This window comes from Bacillus rossius, chromosome 18, assembly GCF_032445375.1.
Source record: "Bacillus rossius redtenbacheri isolate Brsri chromosome 18, Brsri_v3, whole genome shotgun sequence".
In the NCBI taxonomy this organism is placed as follows: domain Eukaryota; kingdom Metazoa; phylum Arthropoda; class Insecta; order Phasmatodea; family Bacillidae; genus Bacillus; species Bacillus rossius.
Genome location: NC_086345.1, coordinates 27907991 through 27935973, shown reverse-complemented (window position 1 = coordinate 27935973; position 27983 = coordinate 27907991). Strand labels below are relative to the sequence as shown.

At 37.4% G+C, this 27983-nt stretch overlaps 1 protein-coding gene across 1 annotated transcript; it reads right to left on the bottom strand.

Annotated features, from left to right (window-relative positions):
• Window positions 1-225: 225 nt before the first annotated feature.
• LOC134541403 (uncharacterized) lies at window positions 226-27983 on the bottom strand. The gene is made up of 7 exons (XM_063384826.1): window positions 27675-27983; window positions 27225-27374; window positions 21700-21913; window positions 19457-19712; window positions 16447-16900; window positions 14976-15192; window positions 226-12184 (listed from the first exon to the last, which is right to left on the bottom strand). Exons 1-7 carry the CDS (start codon window positions 27810-27812, stop codon window positions 11916-11918), a joined length of 1698 nt encoding a protein of 565 aa, XP_063240896.1. The 5' UTR covers window positions 27813-27983; the 3' UTR covers window positions 226-11915.

The following is a 27983-nucleotide window of genomic DNA, read 5'->3' as shown; positions in this document are numbered from 1 at the left end:
ATCCTGTTGACAACAGCAATTTTTTGCTTAATTTGTGTTTTTTGTAGTTTTCTTCTACAGACATACATGTGCTTAGCAATGGGTTATGTCCACAAGCTTATCAAGTCATGCACTCCCATTGCACAAATCTTTCAAAGATATACATACATTTCGTATAGCCTTTTTTTTTTTTTTTCTTTGTTCAGCCACTGGTGATTGGGACAAGAAACACTTCTAGACATGTCAAACTTGTCAACTTTTTTTTATTAACCTTCAATGTCACATTCTACATCCTGCTTGTTAAATTGAAAAGTAAAAGTAAAATATTATGTATAAAAAAAAAAAACTTTTTTTCTTTCTTTTACATTCAATTGATAAGTTCACAGGATACAGTATATTACAATATATTTGCTTCTTCTGCATATAAAAATGTTTCTCTACGAGGGTTCTCCCTATCACACGCTCAGTAGTTTTCCATAGGATTAGAAAAAAAAAGAAGCCAGCTACGCACAAGCATATGTTTAACCCTCGAATCGGAGGCGTGCGTGTTCGACCCGGGCCGCGACACGCACGCCTCCCAAGACTTTGATTCCCCAAGCAGATAACACGCACGCACACATGCACAAAATACATATTTACATATTTGACAACACCCTCGGCAAATCCTGCCATCAGACCCCGACGACAAAGACGTACAAAACAAAATTCTTCGAAGAGACCTCGTGGCATTTAGTTTCCGGGAAGACGGACGCTGACGCATCGCGGAATAAGTACTTTGGAGTTTGAGACAAAACAACAATAATAATAAAAAAACAACTTTATGGATGAAAAAATTTTTTGCCACATTTCATCCACTTAAAAATAATCTCAGTATTGCTACAGGAGTTCATGTAACTTTCAACTTGTCGAGTTTGTGGGCAACATTCACAGAAATATTCTATCGCACTGCAAGCGAGCAGAGAGGAAAATTATATTCTACAGTGGAAACTGTTGAATGTGCACTTCAATTGCCCCTATATTAAAGAAGTTTAAAGTATAAAAAAAAAATTTGTCCATCAACTCCAAATGATGCATTATTGTAACCTTAAAAAATATTTTTTTATTCCAGTCAGACGGTGGTGTACAAAGAGAATGCTTGAGAACTCTGTAAACTAATTTCACTGCTTATTCTTTCAACACAACTTGCAAGAGAACACCTTCTGTACCTGTGAGATATAAGGTACCTAAAGTTTGTGTGGGTACTGCTGTATTTTCATGAAATTAAAATGATAGTTAAGAGAATTTGTCCAACAAAAATTAAAATTCTCTGTGAAGTTAACAGTAAAACAATTTTCAGAATAAAGAGAAGTACTCTTTTCTGATCAGCATTCGATGTGTTCAGACAAATTAAGAGCAACTGATCGCTGCACACAAATCGCGGACATTAAGCGTTAAAAGAGGAAATGATAGGCTGCTTCGAAACAAGTTTAAAGAGATTAACAACAGTAAAAGTAGTCACCACCTGAAAACTTATGGAGACAATACACAGAAAGAAAAAAAAATTATTTCCCCTGTCATAGCTTAATAGCAGAACAGCTTAATAAATAGGTGCGTTAAAAACTTTAATTCTTACTGTTACAAAAATAGGAACATTTTACTGGGAAGAAAATTAAACACAAAGATATTTAAAAACTACTATAAAATATGAATTAATTTGCTTTTGTCATTAAAATAAAAATATTTATTTGTATTCCTGTCATGATTTTGGGAAAGCTGTGAAAAAATAATGAATTAAAAAACCATAAAAAAATAATTTTAGCTTGATTTTGTTGTAAAATTTTTTTAGATTGCAATTATTTTGGAAGAGCTGTAAAACATTAACAAAAAAAATTTTGCAATTGGCCTCCAGATGTTGGATGACGAACTAAACAAAAAATATATAAATAAAAATTAATAAAAATGTTTTCCTGTGTACATCTTTTGAAGATGGCGAGTTATGTATTGTCCATTAGTCGCATTAACTACAGTAGACTACATTGAAACGAGCTGACAAAATTATTTTTTTTTTCCCTGTCTGCTGCAATTTTATTTTGGTTATCGTGTCTGCCTGCTTGCTTGTCCCTCTTTTCGAACTGACTCGCCTGTGAGCACACATCACGGGCCGTCTACTCGGGCAAAAAATAACTGTTTACATAAAGCATTTACAAATGCTCCCAGGACGGGTAGGTGTTCCGGATTCCGTTTTCGAACTGTATTTTTAGAAGTGTGAAAATGGATGAAACGTGTGTTTTAAGAGTAACTTTCAGGCATGAACAGCTGGGGCAGATTCTTAGAAGCATTTGAGGGACTTGCAATAAACCGTCGTATTCTGTTCTCCGCCATATATAATGTCACGGTCACCGCTCATACGCACCAGCGAGCGTCACGCTTATCATCCCGCCTCACCGACACATGTACACCCATGACGAGGCGAGTTTTCAAGCATTCTACTTTAAAACCAGTAACATTCTGCACAGAACTTTTTGTTTTTAATATGGACGTCACACCCTCCATCACAACCAGGCTCCTGTAGCGATGATACCAACTTGCCACCACATTTTCGCTCAATGCTGGCTCTATTGCAGTGATTATTAATCATGAAACTTCACGTAGAAAAACTCCAACAATAATGTGCCAATCCCACACACACAAAAAAAAAAAAATCTTGCAAATTAAAAACAAACAGTCGATTACAGAACGAAAACAACCTTCACAAGTTTCACACTAAACAAGAATAATAAATTTTCACAACATTTATACAATCCAATACAACCTTCGGTTTTTAAGATAAACACGCATAGATTTAACAGGCACTTTCTTATACAATGAAACATGCAGGCAATATTTATACTCGGAGGCATATTAGTCATGTTACCATGAAGGGCATTTGGCAAGTACGTAATGTGTAACACTTTGTCACTACACAACGTTCGGTTTTTTTTTAAACATAGTTGCAACAAAACAGACGAGAGACCGGCACAACAACACAGACAGCTCTACGCTACCAACACAGGCAAACGTGCACGTAACAATTACCTACTTGCGTGGAGCGCGACAGTACAATAATTTATTGTTTTTGCTAGTCAATAGTAATATAATGCGTTTTATTGTCTTGCAACACACATTTTTCCACTTAAAACCGGAAACTGAAGCACTGGCGGTTCACTGTCACACAGGGTGTCTACACGTAACCCGGTGAACAAATTGCAGGACTTCCGAGACCATTTACAGGGAATTTGGCCCTGCCATCTTTGATCCCCCCCCCCCCCCCCCCCCTCCAACCAACTTTTTGCTATAATTCTAATTTTGAACTGTTTACCCCAAGTTTTGGCATGTCTTACAATGGCATAAATCGCACCTCCCAGACTTTCCATTACGTATCTTGTTGCGACCACATGTTTACTTGCAGGCTCAAGTCTGTAAATGCAACGAAGAAATAACTTGCTATTTCCCGCAGGTTCTGCAAGAGAGAGAGAGAAAAAAAAATTTTTTTTTGCTACTATCCGTCATGTTGGTAACACCAGTACACAAGTGTTGACTTCAACAAGTAGTCAACGAAGAAATAACTTGCTATTTCCCGCAGGTTCTGCAAGAGAGAGAGAGAAAAAAAATTTTTTTTTTGCTACTATCCGTCATGTTGGTAACACCAGTACACAAGTGTTGACTTCAACAAGTAGTCAAAGCCAAGTCCTATGGCACGTCAAACCGAAATATTTAGCACGGAGGTTTTATTGCAGTTTCAAATAGAGAGGCCTGATCCCCCTTGATAAAAATTTCTTATTAATTTTTTTTTCACCACACAGGTACATTTTTTAAAATTAAATGAACTAATTTAAATATAATACAAAAATAAATCTACTATTTCCAGGAACGTGTTTTTCAAAATAACTTAAGTAGACAATCTCTGACAATTTATGTTCACTTAATAACCGACAAAATACTGAAGCGAAGCGTGAAAAAAAAAAAAAAAAACCAAATCAAGATTGGCAAAAAGTTGACTGGAAATAAAATCCTCTCGACTTTTTCACGACTTTCGTAACCAGGCTTTGCCATGACTTTCACAACCTGTAGACACCCTGTTACTGTCAATTCGCATAACTACAACAAAAAAAGGTTAAAAAGTTTTGCTACTATCCTCATGATGGTATTGCAAACATTAAAAAAATTATATTTTAACACCGCACGAATCTTCGGCAAGCAAGAACCAAAAGTTACTTAATTTGTGCATGTTTTAATTTCACATTGCAAAAACATCATCAAAAGAAGTTTCAATACTTTTTTTTCCTTCCAAACACACGAGTGGGCGAGGAAAAAAAAAATTTATGACTGCACTACACAGAATTTTTTTGTTGTATTATTAACAATAATAATTTCTTTTAAAGTCACTAGAGAAATGCAACACAAGAAACTGGCTCTTGTTTTCCACAGAAGATGGAATCTCACGCAATGCAAGTTTTGTCGAAACCTCGCACAGCGAAACTCGATTCTGCGCACCCATGCGATTCGAAAAAAAAAAAGTTGTTTGCAGCCGGGGAAAAGAGACTCTCGACAGATCACGACTGAACGTCCTACCAAGCGCTGCAGGCAACGTTAGTCTTTAAGTACGATCCTTCCACACGCTCAGACGGCATCCCAAGTACACAGTGATCCAAAGAATGCAGCTAGATCGAACACAGGCACAGGAAAAATCGTTTTGAGATTCTCAGTTCACCGGTGAGAAACGATTAAATAATGCGAGCAGGAACGAGGAATGAAAGTCAGTCTTTGGTGAACACTTTGATGCCAAACCAACGTCACAAATATGTGATCTCAAAATAAGCCATCGCATCGCCATTAAAATTTTTTTGAACCAGCCACGCATGGCTCACAAATATAAAGAGAATTTGAAAACCATACTTATTCATACAAAAAATTGGTAGTTAACATTTTTTATTTCATCCTGAACATCACAAAAAAGGTTTGTACTAACAAACTTTTGTAAATTTGTTATATCACAAAATTTATATAATTTATAAACTAAGTTATAAATATTTTCCATAGTTACCGAGTGCATAGAACCGCTAAGTAGAATTATTGCATACAATTCTTACAACGCCTAACGTATTTCATATAGGAATAATAAAATACAATTTTAGGTTAGGTACACTGTTGTTAAAAAAAAAAAGTTATAGAAAATATATAAATGTACGTATGTATAATTTTAGGAGGAATATGTACTTCCAAGCTGTTTCGCTCGTCGTAAACTGAACTAAGCAATTGCATTACTATTATTTTATTTGAAACTTCAGTTTATCTTTTAATCTTGTAACGTTTGTATTCACCATTCTTGAAAGGATGAGATTGTTACACAGTAGGGGAAAAAAAAACAAGAACCTTGTACTATATAATAATCATATTTTATAGGTTTGAACAACCTTTTAAAATTATATTTATTATCTAATTTGTGAAAACACTTTGCACTAATGAGAATTTTGTTTTTTTATGAATAAGGTTTTTATAAACGAGGTTCTACTGTACTCATTTATTTTTTCAGAAAAGCATTCAACAAATATGGCGTTAAAAAAAATATACTGACTTGTTTCGCAAACTGCTAGTCACAAAAACACCACCTGAAGCGATAATAGGTCTGAAAACCATAAAACAGAACATAACGTAAGCTGGCGATTAAATTTTGGATCACAGTGTACACAACATATTGAGATACATTCCATTAGTATACATGTTTACAGGCATTCTTCATTTTGGTAGCAAACAATAGCTGCCGTACAATGCAGGGCAAGTTACAGGTTTGGTTAGGTAAGTCACATTATTGCTAAAATAACACTCGGCAGGCTCTTAATGCTATCTTACAGTGCATACAAAAACACAAACGTAAAAAAAACATAATAAGAGAGCATCGTTAGAAAGTAATATCTTTTTTTAGTACGTCATTCACAGTGCATGTTATTCTTCAGTGCAGTTATTTTACCACATTAATCAACGTAATACTACTACACACAAAAATTAACACATGTCATAATACTATTAGAGAGCATTACTCAGATTTTTGCTGGGAGGAATTAAATATCATACGTCACATCTGAATATCATAATTTAACGAGTATTCTAAACCTTCATCAACTCTACAAAAGGGTTTGTCTTCCCCCCCTTTCCACTCCTACATGGTTAAAAAAAAAATTGTAACTTCACAATTCAAAATATCATTAATAATGGGAAGAGGGGGGTTTATTATGAAGGAAGATCAATTTGCAGTCTTAAAGAGGCAAAGATTTCTCAATGCGTTAAGTAGACAACACAAAGCCAAGTCGCTGTTGCTCAAAATAAACTAAAAACTAAGGAAAGCTTGAAAATTTAAAAAAAAATTAAAAATAAAATAAAGAGGGGGACAACATATACGCACACACACAGTTAAGTAATAATTCATTAGTCAGTCACAAAGAACCTAATACAATCAATAGTATACTCACGTTAATACTTTTAAAAGATACCTTTAAAAAATTTTTTTTAATATAAATATAGTTATTAATCATGTAACATCACAATGTAAATACAATAAAAAAAGATAAACACAAACACACTCACACAAAAATTCATAAATAATCTCACTCAAATCTCACGCATACCTTAGCTTCCGCGGCGTTCCGCCCCTGGCAAGAATAGATTTATGATCTCAGTAGCTTTCCTCCACAGCTGCAAGGGCGTACTTGTAATGTCAGGGTTGCTATTCCCGAAGAAACAGTTTTTCCAAACCACAAGCGACACTAAATATTTTCGTTCCGGTGATCCGTCACTTCATCCGCCCATTAATTCGATCGGTTGCATAGAGGAAACTACACAACCGATAACTCAGAAGGGCATGTTTCGATATTAGTATCACCACCACTACAGACAAAGTTTTATGGTTCACTGAAACTAGATCATACTTTGTCTTTTTTTTCCAAAGACAAATACGGTGATAAACATTTGATCATTAATTTTTTTAATATTGCTACGCAATATATTTTCGTGTGCTTTGTCGCAGTAATTAAAACTTTTCATGGCTTATGCAAGGCATTCTGTGAAGTACTTAAGTTTTGGTTTTATTTCCAACAGCCTTGCATATTTTCCGCATCTATGTACGCCACACTGACACAGATACAAGTCAAAATATTCCGGAGAGGAATTGTACATCAAGTGTCAAGATCTGACATGAAAAAAAAAGAAAAATAATAGTTGATCGATAGGTGTATAGATTAAGTTAATTAAAAATATCAGGTAGAAAAAAAAACACAGTGAATGGAGAGGGGGTGTTTTAGTTTCGATCAATTACTTCTTTCACTCAGCAAAGTCTGACATTACAGAAACAACCCGTACAGCAGCGTAGAGCCACCTGGTGGCAAGAAGAAAAACATGATTTGCGTTCGATCTCCCAGTGCACTTGGGAAAAATAACAGACTCAGGCAAGAAGAATAAACATTTTGGAAGTTTCCCCACACACAAGCAAAATAAACAAAACATACACAGCAGACTCCAGATTATTCGGTAACGTGCAATAATTAACGCAAACGAGTGTTACTCGATATTAGACAAAAATTAAAAATTAACGACCAGCTAGACGTGAAATACGCCTTCGTTTCGGTGAGATGTACTGCAATATTTTCCGTGAATTACTTCTAACACTTTGGTACCTATAATGTACAAACTTACCCAGTGTTTGTCTAGATAGTTGGAATATTTGTTTTTAATTTTACTGTTCCCCCCTAACCATGAACTTGCTCTAACCGTTGTTTTTCAGTTATTTGTGGACCCCATGGTCGGGAGTCTACTGTGATCACATGTTTGTATAAAACTTATTCAACTCTCTGGGCAGCATGACCGATCAAAACAAATTAAAATGCACATACTACCAACTTACGAGGCACTAATTAAAAACAGTAGGTGCTACAATTAAAATTGCATGACGTAATAAAATGACACACAAAATAAAAAATTCAACTTATGAAACTAAAATCATTTACAAGATGATGTTAAAAATTACCTACTTGCTATCCAGGATACTGCAAATATATAAATAATTATGAGAAGTTGTTACATAAATTTAGTATGTAATACATAAACAGTTTTTTTTTTCTTCCCAGTAATAAATAATAAGTAGTTCATGTCATCCGAACCAAGAGAGGACTTAGTATTTTTAGTACTTTTCAAGCAAAAACAGTAATTTTCACAAATAACTATTTGACAATGCATCTGATAAGTTAATTTTTTTATATTTTCTGTCAAATTAAAAAATAAATATAGGCATATATTATTATTATTATTTTATAATACTAGTGACTAAATCAGTATGAGAGAGAAATTTAACAACTTCAGGAGGCATACAAATCTAACAGCTGCCCAGTAACGTAGAGAGTTTGACCACACATCGCAACTCGTCGTACATTTCCAAGAAATGTTAAAGAGAAGTACAAAAGAAAAAAGTATAAAACGAAACACAAACAGTGTTACATGCAATCCAAGGGGTACTAGTTACAAACATATATATTAAATATATAATTAGCAGACTGGTTGCAACAAATTTTTTTTTTAGTTACAATTTTTTTTTTGCATAACTCAACAAATATTTCTACCACGAAAGAGGCAGAGAGATCTGTTAGGGGCAAGAATTCGTCACTGTAATCTCTATTAGGCTATGTAACAATACAAAAAGAGGTTCAATGTTCTTGGGTAAATAGGCCTGTGCGAATCATCTACTAAGCGAATAAATCGAAGCTCTTTTTATATTCAATGTGACTTTGCCAGGAAATTTGCTGTTTGCTTTATTCCAAGCTTCAGTTGTGATTCAAAGCTTCGCATATGGTGTGAAGCATTACAATTGTTGCAAAGCTTTAAAACATTCAAAGCCTAAGATATTTTATAACAATAGTTTTTTTTTTGTTATGTATTATGCAAGTCTGGCTTAATAAAACTGGTTACTTAAAAAAAAAAATCAAAAGGTGGCACTTCAATTGTTTTTATGAATGTTTAACGTTAATATTACACATTTTTATTTTATAATTTTATGGAATAATGTTACACGCAGAGTCAAAATGGTTAATAACTTAATCAATTCAAATATTACAAACATTGAGGATTATTTTTTTAAATTCAAACCTAAATTTTAATAAAATAGGTGTAATACAGCTTCGCTGAGAACAATATTCACAATTAAATTGGACTTTGAAGATATTTGAAATACTTGATTTGTTATTCGTACCAAAAAGACTAGAATTTGCACAGGCCTTGTAAACAAACACCAGACTAAAATAATTTTTGTTTTCTGAACCTTGATGATTTTTTTTCCCCTCCTATTACCTAAAATGCGTTGCATTTTATAGTATCAGTGTAGCTTTTGCATGAGCATTTTTAAACTGTTACTAAAAAAAATCAGTACAAATACAGAAAATGCTCTATTACTATTACAAGTAAACATCAAGAAAAAACATTTTTTTGTTAACCAAACCAAATAACATTTTTGGGGTTAAACCATTTCCTACCAAATGGCACAGGATAAAAATATAAAAATAGTTTCAAGTGTACAAATAATAACTTTGTTTCAGATGAGTGATCATCTTGAAAACTTTGTGAACAGAGTTGTGCCAGAATTCGATAACTTCTTCCTTGGATGTCTTACGCTATGAAACAATGCAACCAGTCTGCACGCAAGTATGATTCTGTCAATACTGAAATCTCTTTGAGAATATAAGTTATACCGTTTAAAACAACCTGTAAAAATCAAATGTAACAAACTACACAAGAAAATATCTTACAACTCTGATACTGCCGTATAACTGCCCACCTTAGACATTTCAGGTGCCAAAAAAACTAATACTTGTAGCAAATAATCACACAATAAAAAAAAAATTATAATCTAAACAATAAATATCTACAACAAAACGTTGTTCACCAAAATACTCAACATCATTAATACTAAAATCCCTTAGTTACTTATTAAAAAATTGTCTGAGTAAACTCGCTATCACATAAGTTAAAAAACAATACAATTAAGAGAGCTGCAATATTTGTTCAAGATCAAAGATAAAAATAGAGAGGCAAAAATAAATTACAAATCACGGCTTTGAATTAAATACAATCAGTAATAAAAAAACACAACACAATAATATTGTAATAAATCAGTTATTATAACATACTACTTCACCCCCTTGAAAGGGGTAGAAACTAAACTGGCGCTATTAAAACCATTCCCCAAGTACCTGCGATACTAAATACTGTTTTCCACCCTCCGTAACACTCGCTGCTCGGCAGCGCATCTTACGGTTACGCAATGCTACGTAACGTGCTTTCAGCACTATGGAGAATAAAAAAAATAATACCCAAAATACTCTACACTGCAAGCGAAATATCCCAGCTTATTTCATGCACAACTACTTCAGATCCCAGTTTCACACGAGACGAAGCACTTTGGACGCTCAAACGACTGCTCGATATTTCGAAACTAACTTTTATGTATAAAAAAAGTTTAAAAACTGTAGTAACTGAAAGACAGCCTATCTGCTACAATAAATACCTAGTGTACCAATTTTAAAACTTTGAAACATAATTTTCATAAAACCTTTTTTTCATATTACAGGGTCATCATTATATAAATGCAAAATAAAAATTGATACACTGTTTGTGCGAACAAGTCTATTTCCAAGCTAGAAAGCTAAAATCATATCAGAGATAATTGCCGGATGATTCAAGTAGACAAGTCTCCAAATATTTGTACTTCACTTGTGACAGTTAACTGAAGTGAGGTGTCAACAAATGAGAGATTGAGTTGATTTCGAAACTTTTTTCCCGACTAGTCCGGCAATTTCACGACTTTCCTGGGCTACAGACACCTTTTCGCCAATGAACCTGAAAAATGAAATGGCGCTAACAGCTGCACGATATTTACTCCCACAAACATCCGCACAATCAAACATGAAGTTAAAAAAAAAAAATTCATTTATCGCATACTGTCGCCAGGAGACTTCTGAAGCAGGCGACATGATCCCGGCCAATCGTCGGAAGATTTTTATTTCCCCAATTCTCACGCTCTGCCTTCGTAACATCAAAAAACCCATTTCTGCCCACTTACATATGCGCAACCCTCCACTCTAGAATTTGAGATTCCTTATCTCAAGTAGACGTCTGCTACCGCTTGATCTCTATTTAATCGAGAAGAAACCACGCCAGACGCAGGTGCAGACGTGACGAGACTGTTACAGATAAAACAGATATAAATATATATATATACATATATATAAAAAATACACAGGTTTGGTTTCATTGATAAAGAACGACATTACTCGTTCGTACATAAGAGAACATTGTTGACTACAGTTTTCTTGACGTCCGTGCTATATATATATTTTTTAAAATCGTTAGTTTGAACATCGAGCAGTCATTTTCACAAACACGCAGAAATTATAATTTAAAAAAAAAAGTCCGCCCAAAGAGCACAAGTTCTTACTCAAGTCATCCAACTGCAGCCTGGCTTCGTGCTAAAAAAAACAATTAGTTCATCAATTATTAAAAAAAAAGCCTTAGACAAAAGTGCACCGGCACACAAAAATAATCTCGCGGTTCTCACTAAAGCGAGATTCGGGTTAAAGGAGGAGATTAATTATATAAATTTTTTTTTCTCTTTTGTTTTGGATAAACGATCATGCAACAGTGTACTAATATAGTACTGCGTGGCACATGTTTTTTTTTTAAAGTATAAATAACGCAATTATAAAATTATTTGTTCCACGAAAAAACATTATTTTTTTTTGTGCAATATATATATATATTTTCAGTCTTGGTTATTGCCCATCAGTTTAAACTTCGTCTGCGTGTTTGGCCCGCGGAGAGGGTGGCGGGGGGAGTCACCCCGCGGCGCGGGGGGCGGGAGGGGGCCCGGGGGACCGGCGGGGTCACTGCGACTCGGCCGCCGGCGCCGCGACCAGGTTCAGCGGCCGGTCGGCGTCCCGGGGCCTCGGGCCGGAGTCGCCCGCCGACGCCTCCCCCTCCCCCCCCTCCTCGTCGTCCGAGGGCCCGCGCTCCGTCTTGACGACGGCGGCGGGTGGGGGCGGCGGCGGCGACGCCCGGATCGCCAGGGCCACGTGGGGCTGTATCTGCCGGCGCAGGGCCGCCAGCATGTCCACCGGGTCCTCCGCGGGCACTCCGCCGTTCGCCACCAGCTCTGCGGTCACACCGGCGGGACCGTCCGATAACGCTGGGCCGACAAGCCTTTGTTAGGTGTACGTGTAAGATATCAGATCTTTCGTCACTGATTGCTTTGAAATTTTGACGCGATGCAATTGAATATGCACATGTCTTCATATAACTATGTCACATATGTGTAAAGATAAAAAAGATTACATAAAAATACAGATAGGTAAAAAATACACACATAAATGAATGTGTGTTTGTCTTCTGTTTTGTGAAGATAAAGATATAGGTAGGAATATATAGACATAGAGAGGTAGAGAGGTAGAGAGATAGAAAGAGGGAGATATACTGATATATAGAGCAAGGTATATAGTTAGAGGTGTGCAGAGATATATAGGGGGAAAGAGATATAGATATGGAGATATGGATGGATATATATAGATATGTGTATAGAGATAGATATTCTATATATAGAAATATAGTGAGATTATATATATTCTCTTGACTTTCCAGAATGTCACACCCTGATCATGTTCTACGGGATAAATGACATAAATGTGTATAGGGATAAACTTGGATACGAGACATGGAACAGTCATACATATTAATAAATATTATTGAATACTACAGTAAAGTAAAACTGGCTTATCTGAACTACACAGATTATAAAAATTTAAAACTCAATTTATTTTTAAGAAATTGTATCACATGTTAAAAAAATGGTTAAAATATATATGTAGTTAGCCGTCCAGTCCAAGTGATTATCGGTAATAGAGCCATGATCCAAAATAGTAGGGAAATGAAGTTCTCTATCCAACATTGTGTAAATGTCCAGTCACTTTAATGGGCCAATCAGCCAGTTGAGTAATTAACCCTCAGACATGGACTGTGGTTCATTTTGATTATTCACAGATCATAATAGGTATATCAGAACAAATTATGATTGTGTAATTTTAAACTGTATATAACTACGCCCAATCAGTAATTTTTATTTTTTTGGCTCGTTTAGATTTACTTTATGTTTTATTCTTTGGTTTTGAAAATAAAAATGTTTAACTTAATTACCAATCGAAAGTAAGCTCTCAAATGTCTGGAAAAGTTAATTTCACGTTTAAATTTACATTTTAAAGATCTTGCCGAATTTAATCATGTAACGAAATCAAGCGTGCGTTTTTTTAAATCAGGCGAGCGAATTCTTTGACGCATTAGGAGTCTGCAAATTTTTTTTTGTGGTTGAGCCGAGTTCCGTAATAATACATTCGAAGTCGAGTTTCATAATATTTTAGCGACAGCTTAAGTCACACTCGCCGATCACAACAGCACTCTTTAATGAAACGCAAATTAGTTTGACACTACGCTAGATTTTATTCTTTTTTCGTGAAACAGTATGGTACTGTCGTTTCACAGGGTTGCAGTTTTAACGCTGCTCAGGCACGAAACTTAGACACAAAAAATATCATAGAATTCTTTGAAGTAATTCTAAGCATACATACGTAAATTGTGATGTCAACAGAATTTCTAGATGCAAATCACACGCAGTTTCCGTACCCGCCGCTAGAATTCGTTGCCGGAGCAGCTGCGACGACTAACGAATCATTTGATCAAAAGACCAAAATTTTCAACTATACGGCTCTTGTAAAAGCGAAAAAAGACTTGGAAAAAATTTACCAAACCCGGGCTATGGACCTAATTTAAAAAAAAAAAAGTTTTTTTTTTTTTTTTTAAAGAATAACCAATCTTGTTAAAATTCATTTAACAATTACTACTTTAAAGTTTCCCTTTGGCTTTGTGTATTTTAATTCGCGCCATCCGCCACAGATGGCAGGACCGTGGTTACACGTTTCCGTTCCGTTCACAAAATTATTTCATCAAACACCGCGGTAAGGTTAATTCTACTACAGGTTGGGAAGATCAATGTTATAAGTTTGGCACACTATTTGGTTTCGCCGCCAGATAGCAGTGGTGTTCGATGAGGTAGTCACTTTCATCTGTTTCAATGCATTTAAAGGGCCGTTTGCATTTTTCAAAGTGAAATAACACTATGTGTAAAGATTCTCAGTTTGTTTTGAAATTAAAATTAGGATAGCTTAACTTTCATCTTTAAGTAGTTTTTAATTTAGTTTTTCAATATGCCTAAGTGTTGTTTTGTGCCCGGTTGCAAAACTGGATGTAGTAGAAAGTACGACGCAAGCATTAAAGTAATTAAGGCTCCTGCAGACAAAAAAAAAAGAGAATTATGGAACAGAAAGATCCCAAGGAGTGATAGAGACTTGAGGAAAACTGATTGTGTTTGTGAAATTCATTTCGAGGTTCGTGAAAATAAATTGTATATCCTAACCAATTCCATCCCGACTTCCAGCTTGATAGTCACGTTAGGCTTTGTAGTAGGATGAGTTCATTGGTATCAAACCAGATATAAAAATGGTATTACAACATGCATTATGATCTTTTTGTTTATGTTAAGGTTCGTGTTCGTTTCTGTATCATTGTTAAAAAAAACTTCAGGTTACAATCTTTTGTATGCAATTCACACATTCTTTACGGAGGACTTGTTAATATAATTCTTGCAAACAAGAAAGCGCATAACCAAATACCATACCGACTATTTTATTTGACTTCAATGCGGTTCACCCTCATAAAATGGCAGTGTGTTAACCTTTCGCTACGCCAGCGCACCTAGCGGCAGAAATTTTCCCCGTGCCAAACTCGCCCATAAGAAAACCCGTTTTCTTCCTAACCTGTAGTAGAATTAACCTCAACCGCGGGCGCCGGGACCGGGAGACGACAAGGGAAGGGTTCCGGCGGCGGTCCCGCCGACTCACTGTTCTTGTGGCGGCCGCCGCCCTTCTCGCCCTTGGGCCGGCGCCGGCGCGTGTGGATGGTGTCCCGCCGCATGGTGACGGGCCGGTTCACCCCGTGCAGCTTGTAGTACAGGCCGCACGCGTTGCACACCATCTCCCCCTCCGGGTTGCGCCGCCAGATCGTGGTGGTCATCGTGCCGCAGTTGGTGCAGGCCAGGTCCACCCGCCGGGCCGCCAGCTGCCCCCCCGGCAACAACGACCACACCACCACGCGTCGTTACCTTCTCGCCTCGCCACTCGCTCCGAAGTAACGTCCGACGAGGCGCGAGCCAACGTCAGCTGACCACCAACGGATACAGACAAGATTTCAAGGTTTCATTTCATTCCAATTTTGCTTTTTAAAACAGAGGATTTGGGTGTATGTTTTTTTCAATAATTATTTTAAATTGTTTCGTTTCTCTGGTCAGTAACATACAATAGAATATCATTAAAAAAAATTATTAAATCAACATCTTGAATATGAAACGAAGTGTGAATAATGTTGCAGTACACAAATCTAAATATTTCGAATAAATAATACTACATTTATTTACAACGAATTTTTTTTTTTACTTTTTGCGAATGAGTCTGGCATGGTGTAGGCCTATGTAATGGTAACAAATAATTAAAAAACTTATATATACACTGTTTTCTTGTATAAACGTCGCACATTTTATTCTAAAATCAAGTTTGAAAAGTAGGGAAAAAAAATTTTTGTTAAGTAAAGTCATTCATAAAAACAAAATCTGTTCATGGAAAGTATGTTTATTTAAAAAAAAAGGTGGAGAATACAAGAGCACGCCAAACAAAGTATATTAATAATTCCTTTCTTCAACTTTAAATAGAAAAACCAAAACTCTAAAGCGAACGCATGCCACTTGAATATGACGTGAACTAACGTGTCGTAGTACACACTTGCCACGAAAGAATGCGGGCTATCAAATGTAGTTAACTCGGCACCTGACAGAGACCACGCGTTGTATGCACTCGGCGAGATATCGATATTCGACTACGTGCGCGCGCTCTATACGGGAAGCAACATAAACAAACATGAACGATGCGCTGGCTACATTTTTATAAGCGGTACGTCGCAGACGATCAGATAAAGGAAATAACATTTTAAAACACGTCTTTATAAGAGAATTTACACGTCAAACAACATCGTATTTTCCCGTTAATTTATTAAGTAAGTGGTGATGACAGAATAAATGTTAGATCTCGACTTTAAAATGCATCGTTTCATACGGAAAAGATACCTACACAAAGCGCTCGGCATCTACTGGCGGGACCAAAAAACATCATGCGACGTTTACGTGAGAAGTTATTTTTTTTCCCAATTTCGACACGTGCGACCATTATGCGATGAAACACGGTATATGTAATTTGAAAAGTCGGATCGACTCCTCCAGACCGCTGATAGTCAGCGACGCACGGCAGACGCAGGGAGACTCACCCGGCCCGACTTGGAGGAGGACAGGCTGCACCAGGGGTTGCTGCCGGTGAAGTCGGGCAGGTACACGTCGCCCGGCCCGCCGGGCTCCGCCTTGGACGGGAAGCTCTGCTTGCGCCGGCTGCCGTCCAGCTTCCCGGGCGGGACCGCCGCGTCGCCGTTGTTGTTGTCCAGGTTGTTGGCGGCGCCGGCGCCGGCGAGGAGGTGGGGCGAGCCGGGCCCCGCGACGCCGCGGGAGGACGGAGGCGGGGGAGGCGGCAGGCCGTGGATGGCCGCGTACAGCCGGCTGCGGGACTTGAGCGAGTGCTGCAGGGAGAGGGCGGCGGCGGGGGCCGAGCGGTTGTTGGCGGCCGCCTCGGCCGGCGAGATGCCGAGCCGGCGGCACGAGATGAGCGTGCGCAGCAGGTTGCTCGCCTCGCCCCCGCCCCCGTTGCTGCCCAGGCTCGTGTTCACCGCCCTGCCGACACCACGCCACGTTCCTCGGTTCATATATACTGTATAGAAGTCGCCAGCCCAGGTTAAAATTTCCGATACGGATTTGAGGTAGGTTGGTTAGTTCACCGCCGCAATCGCCACCATCTCCAGGGCATCGACTTGTGGTGGTCCCTAGCGGACAAGTGTCGAACTCTTCAAACACCCCTTCCCCCCTCTCATTGAACTAACTTGAGCTGCTGCAGTGAATGATTGGTGGGGGGGGGGGGGGTGCGGGGGAATTGACAGCGGGCGACAGCGCTGCGCTCTTAACGTGCAAATAACAACCTCAAGACGATACAGGGCGTTGCGGCGGCGCACTGCAGCGGTGTAGTTCCCAAGCTGCTCATCATGCGCTCCCTGAAAAAACGTAGAGTAAATCCTATCCGCTGGCGCGACTTCTAAACAGAATATATATATTCAAAGGTGTTACTGTTTTCATCTTTATAAAAGCTGCTTTGTTAATACTTGATCGTCCAAAACAGGGGTAAAACTCATATCCTCCATTTTTACGGTAAAATAAAAATATCTAACGAGCATTTATGGTTTAGTACTTATTCAAATAAGAGATGCACAATCAAACAAATTAAAATCAATTTTTCTGAACCATGCACTTTGGTATAATTTTTTTTTTTGGCTAAATATAATGACGTTACTTGAATTTTCAAACATTAAAAAGATTCCTTTTTTTTTTTTTTTTTTTATGATTTGAATCAAGTTAAAGCCATGTAATAACTTGCAATTTGGTGCTGCACCGATCAATATCTGATTCGATTTACTATCTGGACGGTCCGTAAGGTCTCATCAGCTTACGCGACAATATTTATATTTGCATTCAAACATGTAAATACAATGTATGTATTTTTTTGTTTCTACCTTTTTCAAAAATAATTCTTTTTGAAAACAATTTTTTTATTTATGTTTTGTATTCTTTAATTTTATTTTACACATCTCACCATACTGGAAAAAAAAAAAAAATTGAAACTGAAACTAACCAAATAGATTTAATATTTACAAAATATTTGATAATTAAAAATTTATGTTTTTAAAAAATAACATCGTAAATTTAAAAAGCAATTGTATCTTGAAAACTAACAACGATTTTTTGGGTAAAGAGATATATCGTGGTCTGCACTGTTCACAAAATATTCATGAAATGATTGATAACTTTACGAAATCGAGAACTAGGGAAATTTCATGTTAATAAGCTTGTGGTCTTAAACCTTTGTTAGGCCCTGTATTAACAGTAAAATGTACTCTACTTTATTTTTCTAAAAGCGTGCTACATAACCTTACTAACCTTGGAACCTCACTTAAACTATCATACCAAGTCAACCTCAACTAGACCACATAATTCTGTGTAACAGTTTCTTTTTCACATGTGAAGATGTTTAAATTTCCAGTTTTTTCTTCTGCTCATCCTTTGAATCTTAATTAAATAAATAAATTAAATAAATGATTAACTATAAATAAAAATTATGCAATAATAACAATATTTTTTCCATCCACGTCCTGTGAACTTAAACTTTTTGACTTTAACTTTTAATTTAACACCATAACGTGATACTTTTGGTTGTATTTTTCATGTCACTACAATTTTATTTGTTCGTTTTTCTTCTCAATTTTATGTTACTGTGTGTGTATGTTGTTGTTTGTGTTTCTGTTCTATGTTGTATTAGTTCTCTGCATCTTGTACGATTTGTCACTTTTTTTTGTTTTTGTCTTTATAGTGCACATTCCTTACAACCTCCCTATGGAGTGTTGATGTGCATCTGACAATATGCAAATACAGTAAACTCCCTATTATCCGCGCATGCTACGAAAAAATACAGCACACATGTAAATCTGTATTTTATTACAAGCGAGCAAATCTGAACTTTACTGACGAGTGTGTGCAGTACACAGTAAAACGCCACAGGCCTTCTCGGAACTCACGCAGTGTCTAATGAAGTCTCTGAGTACGTACAGTACCGTATCCTTGTTACGAAGCAAGTACCGAGCATTTTTATGTTTACATTACTGAATATGTTAATTATACAGTAAATTACTAAAATTTAGGCATCATTTAAAATTTTTTACGGTTAATTGTAACTTTCACTGTACATAAATTTTTAAAATTTTTAAGTTGAAATTTATGCTTCCTTTTTTTGTTTCCCATTTTCTGCTCTTTTGACGATTATCCGCGATTTTCACTATCCGCGGTGGCCCTGCCACTTGATTTCCCGGATAATCGGGAGTGTACTGTAAATAAAAACTAAAATAAGAATAAGACTGGTAGGATATTCGGGTGAACGACAACTCTTAGCTACAAGTGTGAATGAATAAAAACCAAAATAAAAATGAACCCTTTTTTAAACGACATTTTTGTACTTCGATGGGAACGAATATCAATGATTAAACGCTTGAATTGTAACGAAATAAATCAAAGGAAGGAACTTAAATGTGTGGGAATGTCACCTAAATGTATATATTAATGTGAAATGACAATTCTCGGCCGCGAGTTCGGGGACCGTGGAACGGCGGGAGAGGGAGACAGACGTACCCGACGGTGACGCGCCACTCCGGGGGGCTAGCCCCCTCCTCCTCCTCGGGGCGGGGCTCCGAGCCGCAGTCGCTGTCGTCGTCCGAGGGCGGGGCGCTGCGGTCGTCCGTGTGCACCTCCTCCATGTCCTCCTCGGGGCGCTCCCCCGGGGCCCCGTCCTCGGCCCGGCGCGGGTCCACCGACATGTCCAGGCCCTGGGCCCCGTAGTCGTCGTAGTCCGAGCCGGAGGAGCGGTCATCCTCCTCGCCTGCCTCGCCTGCCGTCACACACACACACGCTGTCACTAGGGCAGCGGTCCAACGGGACCCACTGGAGAAGACCTGACAACCTACTTCAGTCCATACCCGACCTCTCAAGGCAGTTGCCGTTCTTTTAAGGTTTTTATATTTGACATGAACACATCTTCAAAATAGCTTCCATAGTGGGAGGCTATTTAAAAAAAAAAGAATGATAACAAAATCGGGGGATACAGTCTGGTGTTGCAGCTACGTATCTATCATCTCCATCCGAAATTTAATTACACCACCGGACAGCTAAAGGATCAAAGAATTTGTTACGCCAAGTGATGGACTGTTGACGCGTCGCGCCGCGCGGTGGAGGGGGAAAGCGCCGCCTTTTTAACGTTTTTTTGCTGCATTTCGAGATTTCCGTTAAGTATAACTTTTGACTGTGAGAAGCTACGAAGTTCATTTGGGTTTCAATCGTCAGCTCTCGTCAAAATCTATCGAATGCATATATAAAAATTAAGTGTAAAATAGTTACAGTGAATATGTATGGTGTTAAAATAAAAAAGTAGTGTATTTTATTTTGTATAGAAAACATTACCTGTTACGTATACGTATTCACGTACAACACACGGCCGTGTCCATGACAATGTACTGTACGTAATTATCTTTTAAACTCGGAAACTCTTAAAAACTAGATAAAATTAAAAATCTGATATTGACTTTTTAAGACGTCAATAATGTGTTAAAATTACATCTCAAGGCTCAGTATTCTTCAAAATTTGTACTTATTTAACAAGGAGGTATTCTACATAAACCTGCCTAAAGTTCAAAGGCGGGCCCAACACAGAGGCCGAAAAATGCACTGTTAATCTACATTTTCTTTGGATTTTTTTCTGATCTCATAATAGTATTTTTCGAAAATACTAAAGGCAGGAACTGTATGTGTTAGAGTCCTACGTCAACCAGGGCTACGCTCTCCCTTAAGCCCGACGTACCTCGCCCCGCTTCGGGCCCCTTTTCCTCCCACCCTGCGTCGTCCCGATGTCATTCTAACCTCACGCCTACATGTGCCCATGTTGGCCCGCCCCGCAATAGACAAACTTAAAGAGTCTGTGGCACGCGCCCATGTTTAAATACCTAATTAAATTGTCATTTTATATATTTGTATTTCAATAGCTCAAGTGTGTGTTTTCAGGCCAGTACATTATTCGCTCTTGAGAATTCATGAAAAATTAAAGAAATAATAATAATTTCAGCAATCCTAAACTCCCGTCATAACTCAAACACTCTCCCCACTATCTCTTACCCTCACAAACTCTCATCCTCTGCCAACACATGTGTTCGCACAAAAATCTGTACAAAAAATTATCCCCGATGTTTCCATTAAAATGTTTTTTATGACAATTATTTACCTACTTTGCAAATATTTACCTGAAAGAAACAAAGACTAATCCAGTAAACCAGTCTCCATCCACCATCCGTACAGCTGCACTAGTTCAAACATAACCTCGCATACGTCATTCCAGTACACTAAAAACCCATCTGGAAAAAAAAAAATTGTATTCGAAGTCCGGGTGACTGCGTACCCGGAGCGTGGCACTTCCTATGTCAAATTGGCTTCAAGGAGGAATAGTCCGGTCAATCTAGACCAAAAAAAAGAGAGTGCAGGTATATAAAATCCCAACAAGCTGAAAATCAGTAAAATTGTTCAAAACATAATTATAAATAATATTTAAAAGTTCCCCATCATTCCCGTGCACGGAAATCTTTTTTTATTCAAGGTCAAAGGTAAAAAAAAAAATGGGTTTTTCGCAAATTTTCAGCAAAACAGTACGTTTTATCATAAAAGTACCTGGGACGAAAATTGTAGATCATAAAATTATCTATAAAAAAAATGTATCGATACTTTTTTTTTTCCTACGAGCCACCGTTTCTGAGATGTAACAATTCAAAAAGTTATGAAAGCCGCAGGGTTCCCGGACTCCCGCTGGGGTCCGTCGTCGTCCTCGCGCTCACCCGTCCCGTCGCCGGCATCCGGGACGGAGCCGTTGCACAGCTCCTCCTCGTCGTCCGGGTCCGCGGGCTCCTTCTTGAGACGCAGCTCGAGGGCCTCCGTGGCCGCCATCTCCTGCATCTCCATCTCCATGGCCCGCAGGGCGCCCGGGTCCTCCCGCTCGCCCCCTTCCCGGGCGATGGCGGGTGCCGGGGACGCCGGCCGCTTGCCCTGCTCCTGCGGACACCCCCGCGACCGTGACGTGAGAAGGTGGGGGCGGCGAGAGCCCGCCGCTCCCCGCGTGAGCGCCCGGACGGGGAACGAGCGTGCCGCGCCGCCAGCCCATCGCCGCTCCTGATGCCCACTCCAACGCAATGCAAGTCGTCGCGAGAGAGTGTAAAAGTTTAGACTTGATGCATTAGTGTTGATGGTGAACGTGGTTTGTGAATATCTCAATCTCTTATGATGTGTGTGTTACTTAGATATTTCTGATAAAAAAAATTCACTTCGCGTTGGTGTCGCAATGTATGCATGTGTTTCTTTGACAAATCAAGTGACCGCGCCCTGCCTTCAGGTCCCTTCCCAGGGCACGGCACGGCACGGCCCGGCTGCAGCTCCGAGGCAGGGGTTTCAACGCGTCGAAACACTGTCGCGAAACGTTCCCGACTCGCGAAAAGGACAGAGAGCAGGTACCCGGCCAGAGAGACATAAATACACCACCGTGCTACACACGTTGCCGGGCCCGTTTATCGTTCTCCTCTTTGCGTGATCATTCGTCCCCTGCCCAAAAAAAAAAAAAAAATATATAGAAATGAGAGATGAAGAAAAGGACAAGACAGTGTGAGTGTGTGTGAGTGTGTGTGTGTGTGCACATTCGCTTGTTTAAGAAAATAGATATACAGGTATCCTGTCCAGTCAGCTGTTGAGTGCCTTGCAATTTATATACTATTTGCCACCAGCGCGCTCGTGTTACTGATTGTTCAACCAGCAGCGTTAGAGAGCACTGTTGGGACAGTCCCTGGCATTTCTCACATAGTTAGCAATGCCTGGCATGTATTGCAAATTTCGTTCAGATATTTTTTGGCGTGTTTCCCAAATGACAGAATTGTTTGAAGAAACACAGTATCATGCACAGTTTTTCTGTATGGTGTGAGTAATATTTATTGATAATTAATCATTATTGATTGATCAATAATTTAATCATATCCTGAACAATTATTTCGGAGTAATAATTTTGTTGATTCAAGTTTATTCATAAAATGTCTTCTTTCTCTCTCTCTCTCTCTCGCTCTCTCTCTCTCTGCCATTTTACCTCTTACGATATATTTACGAGCTGTGGTTTTAACTGCCACAGAAGTTTCACTTTTATCACATTTACAGAGTTACAGATGCTCTTTTTTATTTATTTATTTATTTATTTAGGTATATAGAGTTGTGAAATGTCTACCATACATAAATAGAAAGAGATGACAAACAACAAACAAATAAATTTTCACAGAAATGGAAAAACAAAGATAAAAAAATACAAAGACAAAAGGGACTTACAACACGAAGTAATACCTACGCCTATATTAAAAACATTAAGTAAATAATTAGGACAAAAAAATGCATTAGTACAATACAATAAACTGCATCCACTCTTACAACAGTTAATAACTAAGTCATCTATTGGATAGATCATATGATATAACAAGCAAATACATTTAGAATAAATAATGAATATATTAAAAACTAAAGAAGATTAATATTATGTTTGATTGTTTCCGTCTTTTTGTTGCTCTTTGTTCCGTGTTGGTCGCTGCAAGTACGTGGCATGTCACCTTGCGTGAGTTGGCCGGTTGCGGACGTCCCTACCTGCTGTCGCTTCCACTCGGGTAGCGCTTGCCTGCTCTAGGTAGCGACGGGAAGGTTTGTCAACGTGTTTGCAGTGACCATTTTGTCATTGTCTGTAAGTGTTGCGCCCATCGTTAAATATCCATGGCTGTTGGTGGACACATAAAAATTAAAATAAATAGCCTTGTAAAGTAGTAACACTAGCTTCTTCTTCTACTATTGGAAGAATACTGTTGATTGTGTTAAAATTATTTACTAATCTATACAAAATATTGTTATTTTTAATCATAGTACATAATAAGGAACGAGAGCATCTACAGAAAGTAGGAACTTTGAAGCCACTAATTTCCACCAAACAGTTACAATCTAATTTGTGTTTGAAGCAGTTGCTTACGAATTTTTGCATCCGAAACGGTCTTTATAGTTCCCAGGCAAATGTTGTGAAAGCCCTAACCACGGGTGAACCTCTCATAACATTCCTGACATTGAGTAGTTTTGTGCAGAACTGACTGGATCTAAGAAACCGGGACAGTATTTAAATTACAGTAACTTAACTCTAATTACTGATATTGCACCAAGATGCTAAATAGGTGAAGTTTAGTACTTGAATGTTTGGTTTAAATCTAAAAAGTAGAACTGCTCACAAAAGTATTTTTTTATCGCTGGCTCCTAGATTTTGTGCCTGGCTCCTGAATTCATAAGAGATGATTTTTAGGGTTCGCAACTCTTCCTTCTGCCAATTTCCCTAATGTTTTCCTGTCCTATCTACCTCCCCTCACCACAATCCCATTAGTCCATCTGGCAAGATAACAAACACATATATTACAATACAAAATTCGCACAGTTATTTTTGAGCCTACACTACTAGTCTGTGTAAAATACCACCAAATATTTATTTGCTCAAACAATTTTTTTAAAAAATTAAAACACAGTTATTTGTAACCATAAAATTAATTCTCATAAGTGTTACGAAATATTAACGGTTTACACATTTATGATTGAAATGTGTATCACATTTACAACATTAATATATTATATAGTATGTAAAATTGCTGATAGCTATTGTTTTGCAAACCTGAGATTTCATGTTTGTGGGAACCCTAACATAGTAAGTACATTAAAAATATTAAGGAAGAACAAACAATCAAACAAACAAACATAACCAAATTGAATATTTAAAATTATTAATAACTATTTTATTAGTCAAACATTAATACATACATAGTTGTCTAGGTCTTTTTGTATAGTATAATTTAATGACAAATTCATTTTTTTGTCAATATTCCTTCACTTTTCAGTTTATGTGCTTAAAATAAAAGTTTGGAGGGATGTAGAAAAATAAAAGGATTATTAAAAAAATTTACGCCAAGTGGAAACTATAAAATATTTGGAAGAATGATAATTTATGCTTCACGTGCCAACACACACAGCCTCACAAAAAATGTATCACAGTGCTGGCCTACTGGCTCATGGGGTCCGAGATAGTTCCGTACGGTCCACTTAAAGAATCATTCAATAAAATAGCATTAGGTAAAGTTACTCTCGCGTGATAGCTATCTTTGTTGGTCTATATGTCCATCGCCTGTCACAATGATCCACACGTCCGTCATGATATTTTTCTACAATGATGCTACCAACAACTACTAAGGCTTATTAACGTTCGCAGGCTTTCACGGCCATTGTCTGAAGTAGCTTGGCTTCTGGGTTGTGGCCGCATCCTTTGGCGAATAATTCACCCGACGTTTCGGTCGACATTGCAGTCGCCATCATCAGGGAGCAGTTACCTACTGACTGCTCCCTGATGATGGCGACTGCAATGTCGACCGAAACGTCGGTGAATTAACCCAGAACCCAAGCTACTTCAATTACTAAGGCTTATATTTGCGAGGAAATTCCTCTTGCAAAGATTTAGCAGTTTGACGATCATGTACGAAAAGCACTTATAAATGATTTAACAAACTCTAAAATATTTATTTAAAAAATATGAGTTATCGAGCATTATTTAATTACTTCTGTGTATCAGATAAATACCATTTCAAATATCAAAACCAAAACGTTAAGAATATAATACGGAAGCAACTTAACAAATAAACAAACTAAACAACGTTTTAAAATAAAGATAATGCCTTTCAGACATTTTTAAACTTAAAATTTAGTTCATCAGTCCGTCTGTCAAAAGTAAAAGCTTGGCAAAGTTCTGACGGATGGATGGAATTTTTCGGGCCATCTGATTGGCCGAATGTCACGAGATTGACAGACTGAACGGGCAACGGACGGATGATACTGATAATTTTGAGTCCAGCTTATGTTGTCAGCAGACGCTATATTGAAGACATGGTATTCTTCACAAAAATGTTGAAAAATAATATTTATATAGATTTTTGTAATATATATACTCTCTAATGGTAATTCTTTAATTTTTTTTGTAAATAATATTTTTAAAATAATATTTTTTTTCTTATATTCATGTTATTGGTAACGCTACAGAATAATAAAACATAGAAAATTTTTTTTGTTAGAAATATAATAGTTTTTAATGTCTCAGTGCTGTTGGTCATTAAGTAATGCTGCAGAGGTTCACTGGTAGCACATTGGTGTTCAACATCTCAGCTCTCTGTAGACTGCACTTGGTTGGCGTAATTTCGTGAATGCAAGGGAAGTCTCACGGAACGGAAATGTGTAACCACGGTGCTGACATCTGTGGCGGATGGCGAGAACCTAAGTTCGCAAAGCCCAAGAGAAACTTTATAGTATGAACTGTTTGGTGAATTTTAACACGATGGGCAGTATCATTCTAATAAAATTCCTCGTCAAAAATGATTAAAGTCTTTCTCGCTTTTATCAGAGCCGTTTAATTACATACCTAGTTTTAATTTTGGTCTGCTAAAAAAATTATTAAATAAGTTGGAACTAGCTGCTATGGCAGTGAATTCTAGCAGCTGGTGCGAAAACTACATGTGATACGCGTCCAAAAATGTAGTTAAAAATCTTCATTTGCATATATTTTTCATGCTCACCATTATTTTAAAGACTTAAAATTTATATTTTTTTGACCAAATTTCCAATTACACTTGTATTTGCAACATGAGAACACATGAATTTGCTTGTTACCGACATTAGATATTAAACATCAAAATTATATAACTGTCTTTAATGAAACAACTCGATGTGACACATATAATTAGACTACTTTCCACAAGACGGATATTTATTGTCGAGAGGACAGTGCTAGGAAAGGGAAGAGACCTAAGAAAGGAATATGTTTTCAGAACTAGAGACTGTGAACAGTAGACATAATGGCTGTCTAGCATATCAACGTGTGATCATACTGAATACAAGATAATAATAATGAGTTTGACAGTGAAACAAAGCACTTGTCATCAATGACACACATGACAGTAACGGTAATTGCTTCTTATTGCATATCCAGTTTATATCAAAGTTTATCATTCATATTTTCAAAATAAAATACATTTTGGTCATGGTATAGTTTCACATCACAAACACATTATTTAACTGCTTACTTTATTTTAATACTTTATGTTAAAATATAACTGGATACGGTTCACAGAAAAATTGCCTCATTTTATTTTTATGTGACAAGTCGTGTCTATTATCTCTGTGCATATTTGTATTAATCTAACGGAAGTTATAAACTAAACAAAACTACCTACACTAAAACATACATCAAAAATCTTTTTTTTTTGTTTCTAACCTGAGATTTGGCAAGATGTTCTGTGTAAGTCAAATATTGCTTCAATATCACATCAGATTTTCTGGACACTTCCCTGAAGTCGTATAACGTATCCAACTTGTAAACACATCGATGACATATTAAAGGCGGCAAGTGGTCTCTTTCCGAAACCTGAAAAACAGATAATACTCTCAGGAAAAAACACCACCGTCGTTCACATTGTAATTTGGACCTGTCATTATCTGTTTACAAATCCAAAAACTCATAAACCCAAATGTGCAATGCAAACTTACACTATTCTACAACATAACAAAATTTACATATTCTAAACGTAGCTATCTTACGTCAATCATAAGCTGACTCCGCTTTGAGAATTTATGGTCATTTTGACGTATGTCAAGTTACCTGATACTTGTTACACGAAGTCAATTGTCACACGATCTTACACCGACTTAAAGTTACTCAACTTACCAGTATAGACAAACACGTCATTATTTTAAGTGGAAAGTTGCGTTGAATTCCTTCGTCATCGAAAATAGATGATTTCACACCATCACACGATAAACAAAGGCGACAAAGCTCGTAAAACTTCGGCGACACCCCACACATATTGAGTATTATTGTTCTGATTGTATATCGAAAACACCGCGATTAAAGATTATTTCTACATTTAAAAAGACAAAAACAGCAGCTTCATTAACGTTGACATCACTTAAAAAGTTTTTTGTCGCCAACAACAACCATTGTCAGAACACAAGACTACATCATGTCACTACTCCT